The sequence below is a fragment of the Bombina bombina genome, chromosome 5, assembly GCF_027579735.1.
Source record: "Bombina bombina isolate aBomBom1 chromosome 5, aBomBom1.pri, whole genome shotgun sequence".
NCBI classification, from domain to species: Eukaryota; Metazoa; Chordata; class Amphibia; order Anura; family Bombinatoridae; genus Bombina; species Bombina bombina.
In genome coordinates, this window is record NC_069503.1 from 1,000,983,651 (window position 1) to 1,001,008,462 (window position 24,812).

At 36.1% G+C, this 24,812-nt stretch overlaps 1 protein-coding gene across 1 annotated transcript; it reads right to left on the reverse strand.

Moving 5' to 3' along the window:
* Positions 1-1,095: 1,095 nt before the first annotated feature.
* RIDA (reactive intermediate imine deaminase A homolog) lies at positions 1,096-24,733 on the reverse strand. Its single transcript, XM_053715238.1, has 6 exons — positions 24,568-24,733; positions 18,942-19,047; positions 14,535-14,589; positions 5,553-5,621; positions 3,727-3,782; positions 1,096-1,414 (listed from the first exon to the last, which is right to left on the reverse strand). Exons 1-6 carry the CDS (start codon positions 24,630-24,632, stop codon positions 1,346-1,348), a joined length of 420 nt encoding a protein of 139 aa, XP_053571213.1. The 5' UTR covers positions 24,633-24,733; the 3' UTR covers positions 1,096-1,345.
* Positions 24,734-24,812: the final 79 nt, after the last annotated feature.

Below are 24,812 nucleotides of genomic sequence, written 5' to 3' on the forward strand. Positions count from 1 at the left end.
AGTCCTCTACACAAACAAGCTATCGGTACAAGCACATTTCTAAATCTTGGTAATGGAATTTGGATTTGGTGATGTTGCAATATCATCATTTAAAGACTTAAGACAATTGTACAATTGTTTTTGTCCACAGCTAGGACAGCATGTTGTTAAGATTACTTAATTTATCTTGATTGAGGGAATTCTCTGAATAGTAATTCTAAAATAGTTGTTCCATCAAGAAACTGTTTTATAGGCTTGAGATATTTTAAGCTTTTATTATTTTGAATCAACAATTTTTGTCCTTCATGCTTGTTCCAAAATTTCCTTGGCCAACATTTATTATCCCTTATTGCCTATGTGCACAAGAGATTGAGAACTAATTTTGCTGGTGCTATGGCTTTATCATGGACTAGGTCCCTTATGTTAACAGTCGAGCAAGGTAGACAGAAGTCTTTCCAACATACTTTAAAGGGATATAGAACAGTTTGATTGATTGTTGTAATAAAAAAATAAAATAACAAAAATAATGTGACAATAGAACCCAAGTTCTGTAATGTTTGCCCTGTGATCTATCTGTAAGCAGTGGCTACACTGTTGATTTGTTGTGGGTTTTTTTTTTAACCAATGGGCCGCTAGCAGGGGGTGTCAATCAACCCGGTCGGGTTGATTTCTGTCCACCGCCTCAGGTCAGGCGCACAGGTTATGGAGCGGCGGTCTTTAGACCGCTGTTTCAGAACTTTTGTTTCCAGCGACCCTGAAGGCTCGCCGAAAATACGGGACATCAAGCTCCGTACTGAGCTTGGTAAATTGACCCCTAGGCGCTATTGCATTGTCTTTTTAATTATGCAAATCTACTGTAATTACTGATCCTTTAAGTTACCTTCTTTGTTACGAGCATTTAGTGAAACATAGTATGCACCTATAATTACATTAATTCATTTCAGAAGGGATACATATGACGACAACATTGTTTCTGAAATGATTCAAGACCTTGTACTTTCGTATGAATCACTTAATTTGATATTACATGTGATAAAAGTGTTTATGGTGCAAACATGGACCACATACATTTATATGTCACCTAAAATCTTAGTTCAACAAAGAATTTCAGGCATCTACGGAAATAAGAGGATTTATTTTATAACAGAAAGTGATATCTTCTAACATTTATTTCATACAAGACAGCGACTAATGAAAACATTTGTGAATTAGGTTTGATTTGCTCCTTAACATTCTGGCTGTTAACCAAGTTTAATATTTAAAGAAAAATCCCTGCTTTAGCATTCCAATAAATGTTTGGAATATTCTAAATATTATTTATTTAGTGTTATGACACAGTTGGCAGAGTATTTTAAAAGAATGTTCATTACAATGCTGAAGAAATTTCAGTTATAGGTCCCAGAACAGCTACAGCTTCAATCTCCACTTTTCCACCCTAAAAGAAAGATACCAAAATCATTGAGGGGGTCACAAGTATAATAAGCACAAGAATAGCTAAAAATATAAAGGAGAAACGGTTCTAAAAAAAGAGAGCAAAGGAGTTAGCTATGGGAGTATATAGCGATAAGAGATAAAGTGGGGTGCAGCAGTGGAGGGATTGTAGGACAGGGCTACAATATTTTGATATTCCATAAGCCCCTACCTGTTTGGGTCTTATCAGTATTCTTATAATATAAATTGCAACTAAGTGACCCAGCTGATCACTACACTCCTACACCTACTCAATATTTGTGGGTGATCTTGCATCTATGAACTGCTGCATATGGCTGTTTTGTGTTTTTAACATTACTTTAATGTTATATTTTATACAACCTTCTTGTCACCAATACACACACACACAACATATTTGGGGTTAATCTATTATTGCTAGTTGAGTGCTATTTATGTACACTTGTGTTAGTGTTGAATTCACACTACAACCCTCGCCTCAGTCTCTCAAGAGTACAGCACCTCCTTCCTTAGAAATTTTAACCCTTAAGGTCTAGTAAGACCACCTATCACAAATTAAAACTATAAGTTGATTGTAGACCAAGCTATATTTCATAAAGGAAACAACTCTCAGGTAGTGCCATTATTATTTCTTTGTTTTTCATCTATTGCATGTTAAGACTGCTAGTAGGGTCTTGCAGTGGTGACGACATGATATAACGAAGTAGTGAATTTTTGTTGTGTCTTGAGTGACAAACATATTTTGCCAATGCTCAGATGGAGGTAGCAAGATTTGGTGAGAGATTGTATATGTGAGGTAAAGCAATACTCCAAGGCAGAGGGATTTGTTAGTGATAGAAAGGATTTGTTAGTGATAGAAATTTCAAGTGAGTGTTGATAAAAGTTTAAAGTATACAATTTATTTGTTATGCAAATATCTCTGGGACATAAAACTAGTTATTCTTAAGCAGGCTATATAGCACCTATCAGAGTGTGAAATTTAAAATACACATATGTTTAGATACTGGTTGTATTTAAATGTAAATTGAGATTTTTTTAATATAAACTGTATATATTTATTATGCAAACACAGTAACATAGTTTGTTTAATAAAAGTCCTGAGAACAAAGGTCTGCATTAGCTGTTCACTATGTACAGAATGAGCTTTATGCCCTAGTGGCACAGGAGCAACAATACTGGCCAAAAGTATGTGGACACCTATATGAGCTTGCTGGACATACCATTCTAAAACCATGGGCATTAATATGGAGTTGGGCCCCATTTGCAGCTATAAAAGCTACAACTCTTCTGGTAATGTTTTGGAGTGTGTGAATATTTTTGCCCATTCAGCCAAAATAAAACATTTGTGAGGTCAGGCACTGATGCTGGACAAGAAAGGTTTGACTCGCAATCAGCGTTCCAAATCATCCCAAATAAGTGGGTTCAATGGGCTCAAGTTCCTCCACACCAACCTTGTCAAACCATGTCTTTATGTACCTCGCTTTGTGAGCAGGAAAGGGCCTTCACCAAACTGTTGCCACAAGGTTGAAAACACCTAATTGTCTAAAATGACCCTTCACTGGAACCAAGGAGCCTAGCTCAAACCCTGAAAAACAGCCCCAGACCATTATCCTCCCGCTACCAAACTTTACAGTAGTCTTTCCTGTAGGTTGCATTCTCCTGGCATCTGTCACACCCAGATTCTTTTATCAGACTTGACATAAAATTCTTACAGCACTACAAACATTCTCAAAATAATCTTTACAATCCTCCAAGGAAAAAAAAATTTAGTAAAATTCTTTTATCAGACTGCCAGATAGTGAAGCATTATTCTTCACTCTAGGGAATGATTCCACTGCTTCAGAGTCCAATGGCAACCTGCTTTACACCTCTCTAGCCAAAGCTTGGTTATAGCTGCTCTGAGTTGTTGTTTTTAACCACTTCATGGCTGGGCTGTTATTGATCTTCCACTTCACAATACTAGCAATTAAAGTTGACCGGGGCAGATCTAGTAGGTCAGAAATATCACAACCTGGGAGTTGTGGCAAAGGTGGAATCCTATGACAGTGTCTCATTTAAAATCACTGAGATCTTCAGTATTAACCATTGTACTGCCAATGTTTGTCATGGCTATGTGCTGGACTGTATGCACCTGTTAGCAATGGGTGTGGCTGAAATAACTGAACACAATTATTAGGGGTGTCCACATTATTTTGGCCAAATAGCATCTATAAATTATATTTGTATTAAAAATGTTTCTCGCTTATGATCTGCATACATTATGTATCATTACAACTCATAAATTGAAATTCTACTTACACGTGGCAAAGCAGCAACTTGATATGCAGCTCTTGCTGGGAAATTTCTCTGAAAAACTGTAGACAAAATGTTAAAAGCATTTGGCAACATTGTTATTTTTAACAATACGTCACTATAATTTTGAGTTACTTTTATTTAAAAAAAAAAAAATAGGAAATGGCAGATTCTCATAAAAATTCTGCAACACATTCCCTTTGACACTGGCGAATTTTGCTATTTCACAAAAATGATTAGGGGGTGCCAAGGTCAGCCATTACTGCTCTTAAGTGTCTCCCGATTTAATAGACAGGAGCAGCCCGATCAGATTCGTGAAAATCACTGGCTGCGCATAATTAGCCTAGACATTTTATTCCTTACAAGGCCACTAAAAATAAAACGGTTTATAAATAATAGGAAGAAAAAGATTTGTGTCTTCCTCTGTTACAAGCCAAAGATAAATTTAGTATTGTCTAAATATCTTAATAGTTATATTAATAGGCAGCAGTTATGTTTATTTAATCATATTTGTGGAATATTTTCCTTTTTATCCTCAGCATGTTTTTTTTTTTTAATTGAATTAGCAATAACGTTAAAAAGGACATAAAATTATTTAAAATTCATAATTCAAATAAACAATTAAAGCACTGCATGGTGAATATCTACATAGTAACCTTTTTCAAAATTTAGGATAAAACACTAGACAACTCCAGTGAACATATTCCATCTCGTCTTCCTTGATTGTGGCCAATTAGAGTTAGCTGTAAATTAGTTTAAATTGCTCTAAGCAATCACTTTCTAATGTGGCCAGCTAACCCCTCCCCCCAATAAACACACAATTTTTAATGAATTTTACATCAAAAGACAGTAAAATAAATATTGCAAAGTAGCTTTCTTTCTTATTGCTAAGCACTTTCCCACCTGGGTGCTAAGATTATTTTTAATGTTTTTTTTTATTTTTTGAACAATTTTTTTTAATTTTTTTCAGACCCCCAAGACTTACACTGTTGAAAAGTTTAGGCAATTACCTTTCCAATGGTGGGTTTTGGGGGGTCTGTAGCTGCTTAGACGCCTGAGATACAGGCTTCTAAGCAGCATGCCCCCTGCTCCTATACTTAAAGGGACAGTAAACCTAAAAAAATAATGTTATATAATTCTATTTGAATTTTTTTTTAAATATGTCCGTTTTTCTGTACTCTTCTGAGCGGGTCTGTTTTTATTTTTTATTATTTTTTTTATTTTTTTTTTACACAGTGCATTGGGCCAGCTGTATAGTCACAGCCCGGCCCGACCGTGCCATTACACTAAGTGCAGCTCGCTCCTGCTCTGTCTGACAGCAGGAGCGAGCTACACTTAGTGTTATGGCGTGGTCGGGCTGCGACTATACAGCTGGCCTGATGCGCTGTGTAAAAAACAAACAAAAAACAGACCCGCTCAGAAGAGTACAGAGAGCGGGTCTGAAAAACGGACATATTTTAAAAAAATTCAAAGGGAATAAAAGGGTTTAGAACGATAACACTAAAATAATGTTATATAATTCTGCAAAATGTGCAGAATTATATAACATTTTTTAGGTTTACTGACACTTTAACATTGTTAAGTATAAATAAAGTTGCGCGGTGACGTCATCACGTTATTGCGCGTTACGTCACCACGCAAAACGGAAAGCCCCGGCGATGCCTGTCACTCTACAGTCACAATTGCCGGGGTAGGAGCCCCCAGATCTCCCTCAAGGTGGGAGAGTGCTAGTAACAGCTCTGAGCCGTCATTAGCACCAGAGTGGGAAACTCATTAGCACTCAAAGGGTTAAAACAAAGACTTTATTACACAAAAAAAAAAAAAGTACTTACATTGTTTGTAGACTTCGTTCATATCATTAAAGTCATTGATGTCAGCAAGAAGAACTGTTGTTTTTACAACTGAAATATATAAAAACAAAATGGAGATTAAGGCTCTTATCTGTCGACAATAACACTGGGTCAAATCAGGAATCTGGTAATACCATTTTCTTATGGTTTGCCAGGATTATTAGTTTACCTGATTCTTGCCAGCTATGCTGAGAATTTAAATAACAAAAGTTTCTGTTTCTTTATTATACATGAAAGCTACTGCAAGTAAAATAATTTAGTGATTGTTTTCATTAGTTTTAACCTGATAATCATTAAATCATTGTAATGAATGCTTATTGATTTGCTTTATTCAAATATTGCTTATTATTTCCAATAATTATTTTAAATAAACCAAGTTTGTTTATTGATCTGGTCTCTGTTTAATTAATAGACAAATCAGAACTAATAATATATATATATTTATTTATTTATTATCATCCTTTGCAAATGATATAGTTCAGGGTGTTATTAAATTGCACACATTGCTCCTGCAAAGTTGGTAACCGCTATTATATAAATATTGAGTTACATTATCAGAAGGATATAGAGGTTCCATAATATTTATTGTGTCTAAACACATAATACACTTTGCGGGTACACTACTGAAATAATAATAATAAAAATAATAAAGGACAATATTCACAACAGCCAGCTTTGTGATAGTATGACTAGACTAGTGCTGACGAGGAGGAAATTGTTATTATGGAAGAAAACTAGGAAATACGTTAGGAAGTGACAGGAAGTAGCAAAGCTTAAAAAGGGACAATAGTCATAATTTCTTTCTTGATTCAGATACAGCATTTTATTGGAAAGTCATTTAAAAATGGTGTGCTCTTTCTAAATCATTAGTTTAAAATTTTACTTTGTCCTTTAATAAGGATGGCATGCTAAAATGGAGGTACTTTATGCTACGATAAGTGGTTGCATACATGTGGTAAGGTTAAACAAGTATCAAAAGGGACATTTTAAAAACCACACACTATTTTGTTAGAGAAATACTATTCAAGATAAAAAATTTCCCCCCACGTTTAACCCCTGCAATGGGAATAAACAAAAGCCCTATACCTGGCATACTCATGGTGCTCCAAGATTAATAATCATATTGATAAATAGCTTGGGACATAACTCAAGTCCATTCACAACATCACTTCCAGCCACTTAACCCCTTCACCTATATAGACATAAATTCTGCTCAATATACAGCAAGACACACATACATACATACATACACACGTCTGAGCTTCAGGAAGCTCCAGCAGTCTCGGCTGTTAAATTAAAGCCGAGTGCTGGAGTTCCTGAGCTCCAGGAATCTGCCTGCATATGGAACCGGAGCATGATCGGTGCTCCGGTTCCATACGAGGGCAGATGTCTGATCGTTACACACAGAAACACATTTACTTTCACAATATTTTTCTGCTACTTATAATGAAATGGAGATAGAAAGCTTTGCTCAGGTTATAGTTTTTTGGGGGTGGGAAATCTTTCCATTAGAACAAGATATTAATGCCATCCCAACAAGCTGGTAACAAAAATTGCATATGGATCAATATTTTGGAGCACAGTTATGACCATTTAACTAAGAATTCAAGACATTACGGGTTGGGGGCAGTGTGTTGTCCCAAAAACCTTGAGAATAGTGAACTTAACAAAGACTCAACTATCTATCCGTATACAGAGAGGAGCATCACACTAACATTAGAGCAGGTAAAAAAAAAAAAAAAAAAATATTGTGGAACGGACATCTGAGATTTGTTTCAGACAACTAAGTCTTATCATGAACATCAAGTGGGCACAACGTGTTAGGATGCTTCATTAAACAAAACCCCTACAGGGTTCAAAGACATGTAGTGAGTTTCACAAAATTATATTTTCCAACCGTCAAAATATTCAGGCAGACTATTTAAGAATGTCAACTATACAGAACAGTTCATTTTAGCAGCAAGCTGAATTTTGTATGTTGTCTGAGATAGATCCGACAGAAACAAGCAAATGAATCTATTATCTTATATAGTTTGTTTGCTTAGGAAGAATTCCTGTGAGTATATACCCTTCTATAACATACTATAGCAATGAAATGCAAAATGGGTGTGTTTCCATTAATAGGGATGATTAGAAAAATTCCTCTATTTTGAAGAATCTGAAGGCAACAACAGTTATTCTGTTCTGATTTAGAAACCTGTGGTTTTTTCAGCCCAAAAGGAAGCGTTGCAAAAGAGAATTTTTCTGCATTCCAACCCTCAAATATAAAATCTGCAGACTGACTACTGAATGGTCAATATCTGTGACAATTAAATATATTAGAGGAGGCAATTCAGCCTTTGCTCAAAGCTAAGAAATCTACAAATATTTTGCATATTTTCTGTCTGAATGACAAAGTATTTTACCTTGACAGCCTGAGTCCATCTTTAGCAGTACCATTTTCTGGTACCAAGTAGACAGGTGGTCCATTAGTTGCACAAATCTTTTAGGCTTTGGCTCACATCCTTCCCAAAGCAAGAACCACCATGCCTCAATGAGATTTACTGTTAATCTTGGATGTATTTTTGGGGTCTCCTTAGGCTTTTCCAGCTATTCAAAACTGATTTTCTTGTGGCTATCACATCGGCAACATGGGTCTCTGAACTACAAGCACTACTGCAAAATTTTATAGGACTAAAGTTGTTTTTGTCCCAGTTTCAGATTTTCAACAAAAGATAGCAATTTGTAAACTAATATATACCCAAGATTATTGAAATGTTTAGAGCTACTTGATCATAACAAAAGATTCCAGGCTGACAAACTCCTATCATTGATAAAAGGACATAAGGAAAAATGTTCAAGTTGACATTTCCAGTTTGATTGTTCAATGTTCCATTAAAGCTTACCAGTACAAAAATGTGCAAGTATCTGAAGGGCCCAGTGCTCACTTGCTGTCTTGTAGTCTTGAGCAGCTGATTTAGATGCTACTCTATCTGAACAGTGTAAAGCCAACATCTGGGAAACATCTCACACCTGCATTACAAGCTGGATGCCCACAAAACAGAAAAATATTCTCGTTTTGGAGGGGAATACTCTCCCACAGTTTTCTTTTTTCCGAATACATTTTCTTTTACAGTATCATTGTCTGTAGTAATATTAGTCAGGTCTGGTGCGTACTGACTAGGGCAGAGCTTTCCAAACATTTCATGTTGATGACACACTTTTTAGACCTACATCATTTCGCAACACAGCAATTAAATTGTACTAACAGGAGGTTAAACTAACTTGTTTTAAGATATACAGATGCATACATAAATTATATAATAACAAAATGTATTTACAAGTAACAGTATGTATGTGCAAGAATAAAAAAAAAAAGTTTAATAACACCAATAGCTACTTACTATATTAATGGGATGTATGAGGTTGATGGGATGAACACAGTTTCTGAATATTTGGTGGAATATTAGATAGACACTCGCATTTCATTATCAAGCATTTTTAAGCTTCCACTTCCTATCCATATATCAAGAGCAGGAGGCGCAATGCACTACTGGGAGCTAGCTGCAAAAAACAACACTTTGACTTCAGCTCCCGTTTAAGCTGCCACCCTCAGAGCTCTGCGATTCCAACGGACTACTGCTCGCTGCAAAAACACACTGCTGTCCCACTCACTGACTACACATGTAGTCACAAGTCGATTGAGGAGACTACACCTGCAGTCAGGAGCCAATGTGCCGCCAATGGGAATAGTTTCAGTTCCCGCTGTGCTCCGCCAATAGGTTAAAGGGTTAGAAATATTTTTCAAATTATAGTAAAATAAATAGCATTATTAGAATTATAAACAAACATGTAAAAAAAATACTTGCTTTTGTTTTGAAATGAAGCTTCTTACTACTGTCAAATATATATTTTATATAGCCTAAAACGAGCGGCAGCGACCACCCATAAAGTAGGCAGAGTTTTATTATAATGAGTTACTGAGCCCCATCCAATCACTAACTAGTTGTGGCCATTTTAAATTAATATTCATAAGACTTGTATAGGGGATATCGCATGCGCACTACTTACTTAAGGGAATCGCATGAGCACTATTATCCAAAATGCTCTGCAGCCATCTTCGTTTCTTCTAGTACTTCCGCGCCTCTCCCCTCTGATGTCTACGTCACCACCTGTCCGCTCTCCATCGGCGCTTGTTTAGTGATGCGTCTCTACACAGAGCTTACACAGGAGTTTATAAGTGCATGTGCTAGGCACTATGAACCTTAACTGCGCATGCGGGGGTCACCATGATGTTTCTACCTAGGTAGAACATCTGAATAGGATGTGTATAATTAGATACATTGTGGGTTTGGCAGAATAAAGATTTTTAACTAAAAAAAATAAAGCAAACGGTAATAAACTGTTAATCGATCATATTTGCAAAAACATTTAATATTTCACACTGTTTCAGAAGAAATTAATATATTTTTTGAGTTTCCTATCCCTTTAAGATGACCTGTAACCCACTAGGTATCAATCATGTGATATGCGTAGCCTGTAGGCAGAAAGTCGGAAACCAAAAAAAAAAATTAAAAAAAAGAATTTAAAAAAAATTAGTGCTGAAGCAGGGACACACCTAAACACTGCCGCCGACACACTAATGTGTAACGACACACAGTTTGGAGAGCACTGGACAAGGGTGAACCAACATAACTGACATTAAACCCAGAATACATAAACTTCTGTGTCTTGGTTCATAGTGCTTGACCATTTGTCAAGCCTCCCATCCTGGTCCTGTCTGACTTTTGTCCAACTGCTAAAAATGGAGGTTCTGCTATATGGGTAGATGCACAGGCAAGGACGACGCGTCTGGTTCTGTCCATTTCCCCTATGGCAGGTTAATTTCCAGGGAGCATTGGCTAAGAATTTGCGACATAATACAGAAATCTTTGTATTTTGGATTTAACTTCAGATTATAAATATTTATTATTGTTCCAGCATAATATTAAGAGAAATACAAAAACTATTACTTAGCAAAATATGTAATGCTTTGTATAATTTTCCATCTTTCAAGGGGCGTTCTCTGCATTTCTGGATGTACAATTATTTGCTATATGAAATGAGAGTTTTGTTACATCTACACTTTGTATTTTAATATTTATATTACATTGTCTTATTATTGTGATGCATTCGGATTGTTGTTATTTGTACAAATTGTGATTGTACTTTTAATGTTAAACTTTAACAAACTAAAATCATAGTTTCTGTATCTTTTATAAATTGCATTGTTTCTACGTTGCTCTTTGTATTTTTTTCTATGTGAAATGAACCTTGCATTGTCAGAGTGAGGACAGAAGAATTCTTTAGTATGAATAATAATAAAAAAAACAACAACAACCATTCATTGAGTGTGCCAGAAGTTCTTTTAAAAACTTTAAATATATTATATATTCTTTAATCCTTTTACCTCGTAGATATCAAATAATTGTTTTATCAGGTGTACACTCACAATACATTTCCACCCCCCCCCCCGATTCAGAAAGAGAATTTGATTTATTCTCTTGATATCCTTTGTTGAAAATCATATCTAAATAGACTCAGGAGCTGCTTGTTGGTGGCTGCACATAGATGCCATGTGCTATTGGCTCACCCAAGTAAATTGGAATGTTGTTTAAAATTGTATGCTCTAATTGAATCATAAAATAAATTTAAAAAAAAATGTGGGTTTCATGTCCCTTTAACTGACAAAAAGTAATGGATACTAGACTTGAAGATACTATAAGTTAAACTGCATTAAAAACAAATCAATATAAATTTACTTACAACTGGTAATTTATATCAGCAAATTATTTGTTCTTCCTCACAAAAAGCATCTTTCTATGGGAGGAAACTCACAGCGACTTACAGTTTCCACCCCTTTTCTTAAGGAATTCTGTATAAGCGAGAGGATGTTTGGGGCTCAGTCCCCAAGTGTTAGAGGCAGAAGACAAAAACTTTCATTTGGGCAGTCAGCAAATAGTGTTGTGTTCTTGTGATTAAAGGGGCAGGTATACAGGATTATACTATGTGTGGCAATGTGCTGATAGAGATAACTCAATGGCAGAAAGAGGGTTTAGTCTATATGGTTTCTGGTTAGCTATATCCTCTTGGAGGTGGGCACTTAGGACACTATACGTTTGAGTTGGATATATAGAAGAATTCATACAAAAAAGTAAACATGCATTTTTTTTTTAAATTTTGCACTTTCCCCCCTAGTTTAATTACGTTGTCAGCAGGTTGCAACAGTCAGCTTAGTTATGGTTAAATATAGGTTTTGTGCAAAACAAATGGAGTCATATTTTGCGGATATGGTCTACCAGCTCCATTGGGTAAAAGGACATGAAACCCAAATTTTCTCTCTCTTAATTCAGGGGATGATCACAATCTTTCAGAAAAACAACTGATTTAGCTACACAAAGTCCCCATAGACTTTATAAAAACATATCAAATGATTATGATCAACCTATCAGATAGAACATTTAAAAAATGAATTTGTTCTTTCACGATTCCGGTAGAACATACAATTTCAAACAACTTTCCAATTTTATTCTATTATCAAATTTGCTTTATTCTCTTGGTACCCTTTCTTGAATGAGCAGTAATCCCCTACTGGGTGCTAGCTGAACACAACAGGTGAGCCAAATACAGGAGGCATATACTGTATGTGCCCCCACCGAGCACCAGCTAGCTCTCAGAGGTGCATTGCTGCTCCTCAGCCAACCTAGGTATGCTTTTCAACAAAGGATAACAAGTGAACAAAGCAAATTAGGTAACAGAAGTAAATTGGAAAATTATACACAATCTGAATCACGAATAAAAAAAAATAAAATAAAAAATAAAATAAAAAAAATTACTGTCCGTTTAACCCCTTAATGACCGGACCATTTTTCAATTTTCTTACCCTTAATGACAATGGCTATTTTTACATTTCTGCAGTGTTTGTGTTTAGCTGTAATTTCCCTCTTACTCATTTACTGCACCCACACATTATATACCATTTTTCTCGTCATTAAATGGACTTTCTAAAGATACCAATATTTTCATCATATCTTATAATTTATTAAAAAAAAAAAAAAAAAAAAAAAGATAAAATATGAGGAAAAAATGGAAAAAAAAAAACACACTTTTTCTAACTTTGACCCCCAAAATCTGTTACACATCTACAATCACCAAAAAACACCCATGCTAAATAGTTTATAAATTTTGTCCTGAGTTTAGAAATACCAAATGTTTACATGTTATTTGCTTTTTTTGCAATTTATGGGGCAATAAATACAAGTAGCACTTTGCTATTTCCAAACCACTTTTTTTCAAAATGGGCGCTAGTTACTTTGGAACCCTGATATCTGTCAGCAATACCTGAATATCCATTGACATGTATATATTTTGTTTTAGAAGACTTCCCAAAGTATTGATCTAGGCCCATTTTGGTATATTTCATGCCACCATTTCACCGCCAAATGCGATAAAAAAAAAAAAGTTCACTTTTTCACAAATTTTGTCAAAAACTTTAGGTTTCCCACTGAAATTATTTACAAACAGCTTCTGCAATTATGGCACAAATGGTTGTAAATGCTTCTCTGGGATCCCCTTTTTCAGAAATAACAGACTCATATGGCTTTGTGTTTGCTTTTTGGTAATTAGAAGGCCGCTAAATGCCGCTGCGCACCACACATGTTTTATGCCCAGGAGTGAAGGGGTTAATTAGGGAGCTTGTAGGGTTAATTCTAGCTTTAGTGTAGTGTAGTAGACAACCCCAAGTATTGATCTAGGCCCATTTTGGTATATTTTATGCCACCATTTCACCGCCAAATGCGAGCAAATAAAAAAAACAACTTTACATTTTTCACAATTTTAGGTTTCTCACTGAAATGATTTACAAACAGCTTGTGCTATTATGGCAGAAATTGTTGTAAAAGCTTCTCTGGGATCCCCTTTGTTCAGAAATAGACTTATATGGCTTTGGCGTTGCTTTTTGGTAATTAGAAGCCGCTAAATGCTGCTGCGCACCACACGTGAATTATGCCCAGCAGTGAAGGGGTTAAATTAGGTAGCTTGTAGGGAGCTTGCAGGGTTAATTTTAGAGATCAGCCTCCCACCTGACACATCCCACTCCCTGATCCCTCCCAAACAGCTCTCTTCCCTCCCCCACCCCACAATTGTTACCGCCATTTTAAGTACTGGCAGAAAGTCTGCCAGTACTAAATAAGAGTTTTTTTTTTTTTAAATAAAAATTATAAAATATTTTAGTTGTGATGGACCCCTGCCTTAGCACCAACCTCCCTGATCCCCCCCTCCAGCTCTCTAACCCTCTCCCCTACCTAATTACCGCCATCTTGGGTACTGGCAGCTGTCTGCCAGTACCCAGTTTGGCCCCACAAACCAAACTATTTAAATTTTATTTATAACTTTTATTTGTATTGTTAATTATTTCTGTAGTGTAGCAGCCCCCCCACAATACCCCCACCCCCTCCCAGATCCCCCTCCCTCCTCCCACCGGACAAAGGCACCATCGGCACCATCACTACCGGTGCAGAGAAGGCCACGGAGTGGCTCTCTCTGCATCGGAGTCTTGTAAAGGGGTATTGCAGGATGCCTCCATATCGAGGCATCACTGCAATACCCTCAGAGCTGCTGGAAGTGATTGTGATCACTTCCAGCACTCTGTTAGACAACTGACGTACCAGGTACGTCCATTGTCATTAACTGCTTGTTAATGCATGACGTACCTGGTACGTCAGTTGTCATTAAGGGGTTAATAACACGCACACCAACATGACATGCTCCATAAAATGTGCAATTGATTTCTTCTTCTGGTTCTCTTGTAGATCACTGGCTATTTTATTTTTTATTATTCTCTCTATATTGTTTTCCTGTAACATATGAAGGTTAAGTTCTGACTGACTAGTGAAGACTTTCAGAGCTGTATACGCTGCAGTCACATATTCTTACATTAAAACTTACCATTACTGTAATCACATCCTGCGGCTTTCAAAATCTCCCCCATATTTATTAGAGCCTGGGGAAACAGAACAGAAATGTCAGTTACTGATCACTTTGGCTTGCTAACCACTAAAAGAGACTACTGTCACTAATTTGGCTATGAATATAGAACAAAGAAGTTAAGATACAAAATGTATGTCTTCTAAAAGCTATGGAATTTTTAGGCGCTATACAAATAAAAATATTATCCAGATTGTGGTTAGAATAGGAAGGATTGCACGTTTGTTAAAGGGACATGAAAAACAAAATTTTTTGTTCATTAAAGGGATACTAAACCCAATTTTTTTTCTTTCATAATTCAGATAGAGCATGAGATTTTAAGAACCTTTCTAATTTACTCCTATTATCAATTTTTCTTTGTTCTCATGCTATCTTGAGTTGTAAAAGCAGTACTGTAAGCTTTAGAGCCGGACCATTTTTTGTTCCGCACCTGGATAGCACTTGCTGATTTTTGGCTAAATGTAGCAAACCAATCAGCAAGCGCTACCCAGGTCCTGAACTAAAAATGGGCAGGCTCCTAACCTTTTATTACTGCTTTTTCATATCAAGGTAACATGAGAACAAAGAAAAATTGATAATAGGAGTAAATTAGAAAGTTGCTTAAAATCACATGCTCTATCTGAATCGTGAAAGAAAAAAATGTGGGGTTAGTATCCCTTCAATCAGACAGAGCATGCGATTTTAAACAATCTTCTAATTTACTTCTATTATCAATTTTTCTTCGTTCTCTTGGTATCTTTTTTGGAAAAGCAGGGACATATGCTTAGGAGCAGGCCTATTTCTGAAGCACTTTATGGCAGCACTATTTCCTGCCATGTAGTGCTCCAAGATGTCTACCTAGGTATCCCTTCAACACAGAATATCATGAGAACTAAGCACATTTGAGATATTTTTAGAAAAATGTTATACTCTGAATCACAAAATAAAATGTTTGAGTTTCATATCCCTTTAATAAATGTCAAATGAAAGGTGTCTCAAATATTAACTCATTTTGGTTTATATTCTGTAGGGGGAAGATTTTCTGAAACTCACCAGCAAGTGAAAATAGTCATGCCAACCCTCACATTGGCAGAGCTACACTACAGACAAAAATATTTTTTTTATTTTTTAATTAAAATAAACTCTAAAAATAGAAAACTTGGTACTGGCAGACAGCTGCCAGTACCTAAGATGGAGGGAATTGGTTAGAAGGGGGAGGGGGTTAGAGAGCTTTTTGGGAGATATCAGGGAGGTGGGAAGGTAAAGGGGGAATCCTACACTAAGGAATATAATTTAAAAAAAAAAAAAAAAAAAAAAAGTGTAAAACTGCATACTTGCAGACTGTCTGCCAGTACTTAAGATGGGGGTGAACATTGGTGGGTGCGGGAGGAAAGAGCAGTTTGAGAGGGATCAAGTAGGGATCAGGGGATGGGAAGGATCAGGGGATGGGAAGTGTCAGGTGGGAGGGTAATCTCTACATTAAAGCTAAAATTAACCATACAAGCTACCTAATTAACCCCTTCACTGCTGAGAATAATAAATATAGTGTGGTGCGCAGCTGCAAATAGCAGCCCTCTAATGACAAAAAAAAAAAAAAAAAAAAAAAACCACAATGGCAAAGCCATATATGTCTGCCATTTCTGAACAAAGGGAATCCCAGAGAAGAATTTACAACCATTTGTGCCATGATTGCACAAGCTTTTTGTAAATAATTTCAGTGACAAACCAAAAGTTTGTGAAAAACTAAAAATTTTTTTTTTTTTAATTTGATCGCACTTGGCAGTGAAATGGTTGCATGAAATATACAAAAATGGGCCTAGATCAATAAATTATATATATATATATATATATATATATATATATATATATATATATATATATATATATATATATATATATATATATATATATATATATATTATTTTTTTTTTGATAGGTAAATATAAAAAAGGCTCTATTTCTATTTAAATGTAGTTATGTCAAAAATGCTAAAAATGCTCTGGTCTTTTTGCCCGATTCTTAAGGAGTTATATTTTGAATTTGCATTTTTTATTTTGTTCCAGTTTGTACAGAGTATTTCACTTTAAAACTTTTACAGTATGTAGTGCATTTAAAGAGGGGAGGGGGACTGAGATTGTAAGTCGCTAAGTTGCTTTCACTGTCAGAGAGAGAGCGCAATCTATAAACTACTGCCACTGGTTCTTAAAGTGAAGGTAAACTTTCTAAGAGATTGTCCTGCATACCTTTTGCCTGCCATGTCTGCTTAAACTTTTTACTTATTTTGAATAAATTTGAATTTTTATTGACTAAAGTTCTGGTAGTAGTGCCTGCCGTTTTCCTTCTTCCTCATATTGTATTGCGTACTGATCCACTGTATAGGCTACGCCACTCCAAGCTATTCTTTGAGGATTACTGTGTTACTAATTTTACCACTCTGCTAAATGGTAGAAGTTTCCTTTGGAGGATTTCACTTCCTGATCTTCAGTGCATGCTGCGAGCTGCGTAAGTTCACTTTTATTAATTCATTTTTTCCCCTGACTGTACTTTAAATTGTAATATGGAGTGTATGGGGAGCCAGTGTAGAGACTGGCAGAAAGGAGCAGCTGATGTAGATCAGCTACTTAGGTGGATGAGTCTAGCTGAAGCTATCATAATAGATTGGAGGAAGGAGAGGCAGTGTTTTGGAAGGCCATTTAGAAGTAGATTGAAATAGTCAATGTGTGACAAAATGAAGGAATTAAATTAGTATTTTTATCATTTTTTGAGTAAGGAAGGGAAAAATTCTGGAAATGTTGTGTAGGTGTGCACGGCAGGATTTGGTAAGTGCTTCTATATATGGGATAAAATGTTGGAGAGTAGAGGATTCAGTTCAGTGGAAAAGTCTGTGAGATCCAAATAATTTAAAATTCCTATAAAAAGGTAACAGTTTTTTGGGGACTTGCAAAGATGCCGCAGGTAGAGTAAGAGACAAAGTTAGTAGATGGAGGTCATAGAGAGGAAAAGGGAAGTTAGAGAAGTTGGGAACAGAGATTGGTGAAGACCAGGTCAATTGAGTTGCCTTCACAGTGGATTGGAGAAGTTGTCCACTGAGACAGGCCACAAGAGGTAAGGGATAAAAGTTTAGAGGCAGCAGTCATGTTTAGATCGTCAACAGGTATGTTGAAGTCCCCTAAGATGAGAGAAGGGACATTACAACAGAGAAAGTGTGGAAGCCAGGCTTCAAAGTGGTCCAGAAATTGTGATGCTGGGCCAGAGGACCAATAGATAAAAGAACACAGAGAGCTACAGGGGAGAAGAAGCGGATAGTGTGAACTTCAAAAGATGTGAAAGAAAGAGAGAGGGGGGGGTAAAGGTACTGTATGGAGACAGAATAATACCTTCTCCCCAGCCTTGTCTCCTGGCCTGGGATGGTAACTAAAGTGCAGGCCACCATAGAACAGAAAGGCTACAGCAGTTATGTTAGAGGAGGAGAGCCAAGTTTCAGTGAGGGCTAACAGGTTAAGTAATCATGAAATGTATAGGTTGTGAATAGATGGGAGTTTATTGCATACAGAGCGTGCATTTCAAAGGGCACAAGAAAATTGCGGGGTATTGACAGAAGTGCAGTTAATATGAGGTTGAGAGGGTTACCTGGGTAAGGATTATGAGGTGTCATTTGGGGTAGTGAGCAGAGGGAAGCAAAGAGTGGACCTGAGTTAGGCGAGACATACCCAGCTGCAATGAGAAGAAAGATCAGTGAAAGGAGATGAGTGTGCCTTACGTTTAAGCTTAAAACCAGTGGAGCATGGCTGGCTGAGGGATGTGAGACAGGAATAAAGTTCATGTGTGTTGTAGAGGAGGGAAGATAGGAGATATTTTAAATACACAAAAAGAAAATTATTAACGTGTTCAAACACAAACAATAATAAATCAAACAAAAAAAACCCCAATGTGTTAGTGCAAAAGGATATGTCCAAAAAAGTCAATTAGAGACTAAATCCCAACTCCAAATGTGCATAAGTGATCCCATGTATTACTTCTCAGTGGAAATTAATGCTGCAGTCGAACTCCAAGGGGTTAATTTATCAAAGTGCAAGCGGACATGATACTATGTATCATGTCCGCCGCACATAAATGGCATTTATCATTACACAAGCAGTTCGGCCGCTAGCAAGGGGTGTCAATCAGCCCGATCGTATAGGATCGGGCAGATTGAAGACCACAGCCACAGAGGCAGCAGACAAGTTATGGAGTAGCGGTCTTTACTGCTTAAGTCTAGGATATATCATGATACAGCAATATAGAACTGAGCAAAGTTAGTTTACTTTTAGGGTGGAAATTGTAATATTGCATCAGTGTTATATCATTTGTAATGTCACAAGTGGTGATAATAAAATGAAAGAATTGTACCTGTTTCGCTTCATTCTTAACGCCACCAGGCACAAGCTGCCCACTTATAGGATCCATTCCCAGCTGACCAGATACATACATGGTTTTGTCTACCACTACCGCTTGGCTAAAACAGAAACACATGCGTAATCAAACTCAATCCAATGCTCAATATTTCTGTTCAAAGGTTAATACTTATGTTATATGTCAGGTCTTCTTCATAAATTAAAAAGGCACCGGAAGAACTTTGCGATTGTAATTTAAAAGAAAAAGAAAAAAAATGCATAGTTAAAAAAAAACACAACAACTTTGCAATCAATTGCCATTAGTAGTGTACGCTGCAGACTTCACAAGCCTAACTATGCCAAATATATATGTCATTAATTGACTGTAGAGGTGATAAGATAGCTAAACTTGCATTTTTTGTACTATGTCAGCAAAATGACCAGCAAAAAGTCTGGCTTGGTTGATAAACCAATTGCAGAAATTTGGATCTTCATTTATTTAGAAAATGTTTACACTTTGTTAGCATATTCATTTTAATACTACTATCTAAAAAGGTATTTTATGCCTTTGATGGGTTTGCAGAACCTATCACCCTTAGCCAAATCCGATCCTGGCCTTCAAATCACGTGATCGCATCTATGATTGCGCAATTTCCCTTTTCAAGCAAGAGTTTACATCGGAACTTTGTTCCGATCTAAGCACTTCCACCCTGGCATGAAGGGGGTTAACTGGAAGCAACTCATGATGATATAAAATTAACAGGAGAAAAACCAAACCAAAACTGGTTACATATTCTTTTGTGCAGACACTGGGATGAAGTCACAGTATACCCATATCCTAGCCATGATTTTCACGATCATATACAACTACTTATGAAACACAAAACAATTGTATTATCACAATAAATCTGACAATTCCCTAAAATGCTAACTCAGCAGAACACAAAGTACTTTGATATCAACCTTATTGCACCATCATTATATTACATAAAAATCTTTTGAGCCAATTTGAACATAAGACAGTGCAGTGAAGTGGCATCACTCTGATTCAAATTTATATTTGAAATCAGCGACGGTGAACTTCCTAGCACATGGGGGCTGTTGTGAGCAAATATTTTAGAAGCTTTAAGGGTCATAGATAAAAATGTATGGCTATTAAACATACACATAATATATTTCCTAAAAAAGTAAAATGGCACAGGACCAGATTTAGTAAGGTTGCAGGGTACCCTCTATCTGCTGTTCCCACCTCCAGATGCTTTTGCGAGTTGTGGTAACACAGTTTGCCCACCCACCAAAAGTCCCCACAGCACACATTTCTAGTTATGCTTTTTCCTGCACCCTCATGATGCAGGATGACCATCCTTGTTCTAGATCATGATCAATAAAATGATAAACATAAGTATTAAACAGCAAACTATGTTGTTCTTTACTACTGAAAGATACAGAGAACAGGTCAATTCTGTAAAATCACTGGGCGCAAGGTATTTATAACATTCTACTAGCCAATATTTTATTAGTCTTGAAGTGAATAAGAGTTCCAAAGGAATCAGTTGTTGCACTTACTGTGGTTACAACTGAGTTATTTTGAGATATGCAAACGTATGCAGAGGGGGACTAATCACATTTCATTGGTCAGTAAACAATAACTCCCCCTGCATTCTTTTATGACAGTGGTTAAAAGGTCCTTTTTAAAAGTGAGTGTAATGTCATAAAAAAAAAAAAAAAAAAAAAAAAAAAAAAAAAAGAAGTGTTTTAATCTACCATTCCCTGTAATATATTAGGAAACAGAAAGTAGCCCAAATACTGCATTGATTTAACCCTTTGATAACATTTTCTTTGTAATACATTCCTAAAACTATATCTCATTATAAAGTAGTCTTAGGGCTAGATTTATTAAAGCCCTACGGCTGCAAGTTCTCATAAGAACTTGCTCGCCGTATTTATCAAGCAGCGGTCACCAGATCGCCGCTTCCCTAACCTATTCGCCACGTTTAAGGTGGCAAAATTCAATCTCCTTGGTCTAGTCAGACCGAGGAGATTGATAGCTCCTGCCCGCGCTTGATTGGCTGTGCACGGGCAGGATTGCACGCAAGCGCAAAATTGCGCTCGTGTGCAATAACGAATACCTGCGGGTAATTTCGCCCCGCCACAGGCGAGCTGAGGCGTACAGGGGCGCGTATACGTGCCCCTGTACGCCTCAGCTTTAATAAATCTAGCCCTTAATAGAAGTGTCAACAACCACACTGTGCAAAGTTTTGTGCACGCAGCACAAGTATTCCCACAAATTCTTACAGATTCTAAAAACTTTCAGATTAACACTCCACAAAAAGGACAAACTGTTTACATAAGGCATGTCTACCGTAGGCCTCTGGAATTAATAGGAAGTGTAGGAACGATCAAAAGGCACCAGCATGAACAAAACAAATGCCATAGTTAAAACAGTTACTGCACACTGTCCTTTGGATATTGTCACTGTGCTTGGAAAAGTACATTTTTCTCTCTCAATAAGATAAAAAACCTTTTGCTGCAAGTAATGCATAATAACTTCACATTATGATGAAATTCAGGCATATTGAAAATCCAAGAAAATCACAGCAAGTACAGCAGCAGTGCCTACATCCATATTTTCAAATTAAAAGAACATTAAAGGAAACAGGCTTCCAATTAAATCACACAACAGATCTTATGAGTGCTGTATTTAGTTTAGCACACGGAAGTATACAATGTGCTGTACTGAATTAAAATACTATAACATTTTGCAGTCATTTTTAGACTGAATATTTCTTACCTGTAAACATCATTCCTTGAAGGTGCCTTAGGTGTAAAAATAATACGACGTAATGTTAAAGGCATGATCTTGTAAAAAAAACCCTCTGCCTACAGATCCTGGCTTTGCAATACAAAATGCAGCATTGACCTTTGATTCTTACTGACATACGGAACGGACTCACCCAATATGTGAATTGTGAATCCTATTTTGTAAGTAGTTCCTTATGATTAGTAAAAACAAACATAATCCTATGGGATGTATTTATTGTAAACACAAAATTACTCATTGTTTTTACTATGTAAATAGAATATAGATGGATTAAAAACTGTGTTCAAGGGACACTGAACCCATTTTTCTTCTTTTGGGATTCAGATAGAGCATGCAATTTTAAGCAACTTTCTAATTTACTCATTATCAATTTTTCTTCATTATCTTGCTATCTTTATTTGAAAAAGGCATCTAAGCTTTTTTGGTTCAGACCCTGGGCAGCACTTTTTTTTTTTATTGGTGAATGAATTTATCCACCAAACTGCAAGAACAACCCAGGTTATTCACCAAAAATGGGCCGGCATCTAAACTTACATTCTTGCATTTCAAATAAAGATACCAAGAGAATTAATAAAATTTGATAATAGGAGTAAATTATAAAGTTGATAAAAATTGCATGATCTATCTGAATCACACAATTTTTTTTGTTTCAGTGTCCCTTTAAATAAGGCAGGTACTGGTCTATAGCTACCACTGTATATTACCGATTTTAAAATACGCTAATCATTAAAGGGACATTCCAGCCAAAATTGGAATCCACATGGATGCATTTCAGTTTTGAATTGAAGCATTTTTTGCAATATAAATGTATTAGCAAAAATGCTTCTAATAAAAGCTATAGCTGTTTCAAATGTGTATTTAAGTATGCACCGTGCACCAGCATTTTACCAACAGCACTTACTCAGAGAGTCTAAGGTGCTTGTATCATCTGGTAATGATCCAGTTTGTTAATTGCTGACATGATACAAGCCCCACTGACACTCTGATCAGCTGCAGTATTTAAAATACTGGTGCACTGAGAATATCTAGCTATTCTTCACATACATGTGCAGAGAAAAAATGTTAACACTAAATGAGCCATAACTTTTACTAGAAGCATTTTTGCCAGTACATGTATATTGCAAATATGTTTCTCTTCAAAGATGTAATTAATCTATGTGCATTTAAATTTTGACTGGAATGTCCCATTAAGGCGATAACCCTGTATTCATAGATAAAAAAAAAATAATACTAACTATTCACTTAAAAGGGACAGTCTACACCAGAATTTTTATTGTTTAAAAAGATAGTCAATCCCTTTATTACCCATTCCCCAGTTTTGCATAACGAACAGTTATTTTAATATATATTTAACCTCTGTGATTACCTTGTATCTAAGTCTCTGCAGACTGCCCCCTTAACTCAGTGCTTTTGACAGATATGCAGTTTAGCCAATCAGTGCAGACTCCTAAATAACTTCACGGGAGTGAGCACAATGTTATCTATATGACACAGGAACTAGCACTGTTTAACTGTGAAAAACTTTCAAAATGCTCTGAGCTAAGAGGTTTTCAACAGTTTAGAAATCAGTTTGAGCCTAGCTAGGTTTAGCTTTTCAAAAACGCCACAAAGGGAACAAAGCACATTTGATGATAAAAGTAAAATTGCAAAGTTATTTAAAATTGCATGCCCTATCCGAATCATAAAAGTTTAATTTTGACTAGACTGTCCCTTTAAAGGCACACTCAAGTCAAGATTAAACTTTCATTATTCAGATGGAGCACACAATTTTAAATAACCTTCCAATTTACTTCCTTTAACAACATGAGCACAGTCTTTTTAGATTTACACTTTTTGAGTCAACAGCTCCTACTGAGCATGTGCAAGAATTCATAGAATATATGTACAGTATATGCATTTGTGATTGGCTGATGGCTATCACATGATACAGGAGTGGAGGAAATAGACATAACTTTAAAATTTGTCAGAAAAAAAAAAAAAACTCATTTGAAGTTCAGACTAAGTGCTATGGCATTGTCTTTTATTGTGCATTTGTTGATTATGCAAATCTACTGTATTTACTGGTCCTTTAAGTGACTACAATATCTCTACAAAATAATGTAATATTTTATACAGCAACAATTTATAGAAAATAAACAGTGATACAGACGCTCTACTCGAAACAGATTTTATAATCTACGTATTTTTCACGGTAAACACGTCTTGAGCTTAATTTTAGTAAGTGGATAATCAAATGCAATTATAAAAAGCTTCACATTTGTTGGAACATTTTGCTATTGTGCGGACGTTCCTACCACATGATCAGGAATTAAACTATGTTTCTAAAGAATTTGCATGGGTTACATATAGATTCCAGTATGCACATCTGTAATAATAAAATGGGCTAATGAATTAGAACATTTAAAAATTGTACTAGAAGCATATTCTAGTATGCAACTAGAAAAAAAAATGAAACCAACTTTCCCATTTTAAAAACAAACGTTGGTTTATTTAGAAACCAAGCAGTAGGTGGTAAAAATAATGCCCACAGCCGATATTCTTTTTAGAAAATACAGGCACCCTCATTCTTGATGTGGAACATTTTGTTAAACTAGAAACACACGTTATCTACTGTGATAGTCTTCATTAACAAACATATTGAATTGATGGGAGACGACATTAAAAACACGAGCAGGTATGTGAACAATAAAAAGGACGACTATGGAATAACAGCAATAGAATGTGACATATTTTGGAACAAAAATGTTACAAAATGCCTTTTAAGACATTATTTAGGTGCTCTTTATATAGTGTTATACAAGTAATCAATGCTTTGAGTTACCTATAGGGGCCAATAGCAGCTGGTGCCTTTGAAGAGCAGATTATTCTCCTGATGACAGAAGCCATGTCTCCTTTACTCGCATATGACACATGCAAACTGCAAAGTGAGCAGCCAGGTCACACTAGCTTTTAATTTGCACGCCTACTCTTCCAGACCACGCTCTATGGTACTGAACATGCGCAAAACTCCGGCCTATGCGGCAATGCTATCTTTACGTGAGGAAAAGTAAATTGACAGACCAATCA

Coding starts and splice junctions, on each gene's coding strand:
- RIDA (XM_053715238.1), bottom strand. CDS start 24,632: ATGGCTTCTGTCATCAGGAGAATAATCTGCTCTTCAAAGGCACCAGCT. Junction 5,622..14,534: donor AGGATGTGATTACAGTAATG/GTAAGTTTTAAT, acceptor TATATATTTCAG/TTGTAAAAACAACAGTTCTT. Junction 1,415..3,726: donor AAGTTGCTGCTTTGCCACGT/GTAAGTAGAATT, acceptor TCTTTCTTTTAG/GGTGGAAAAGTGGAGATTGA.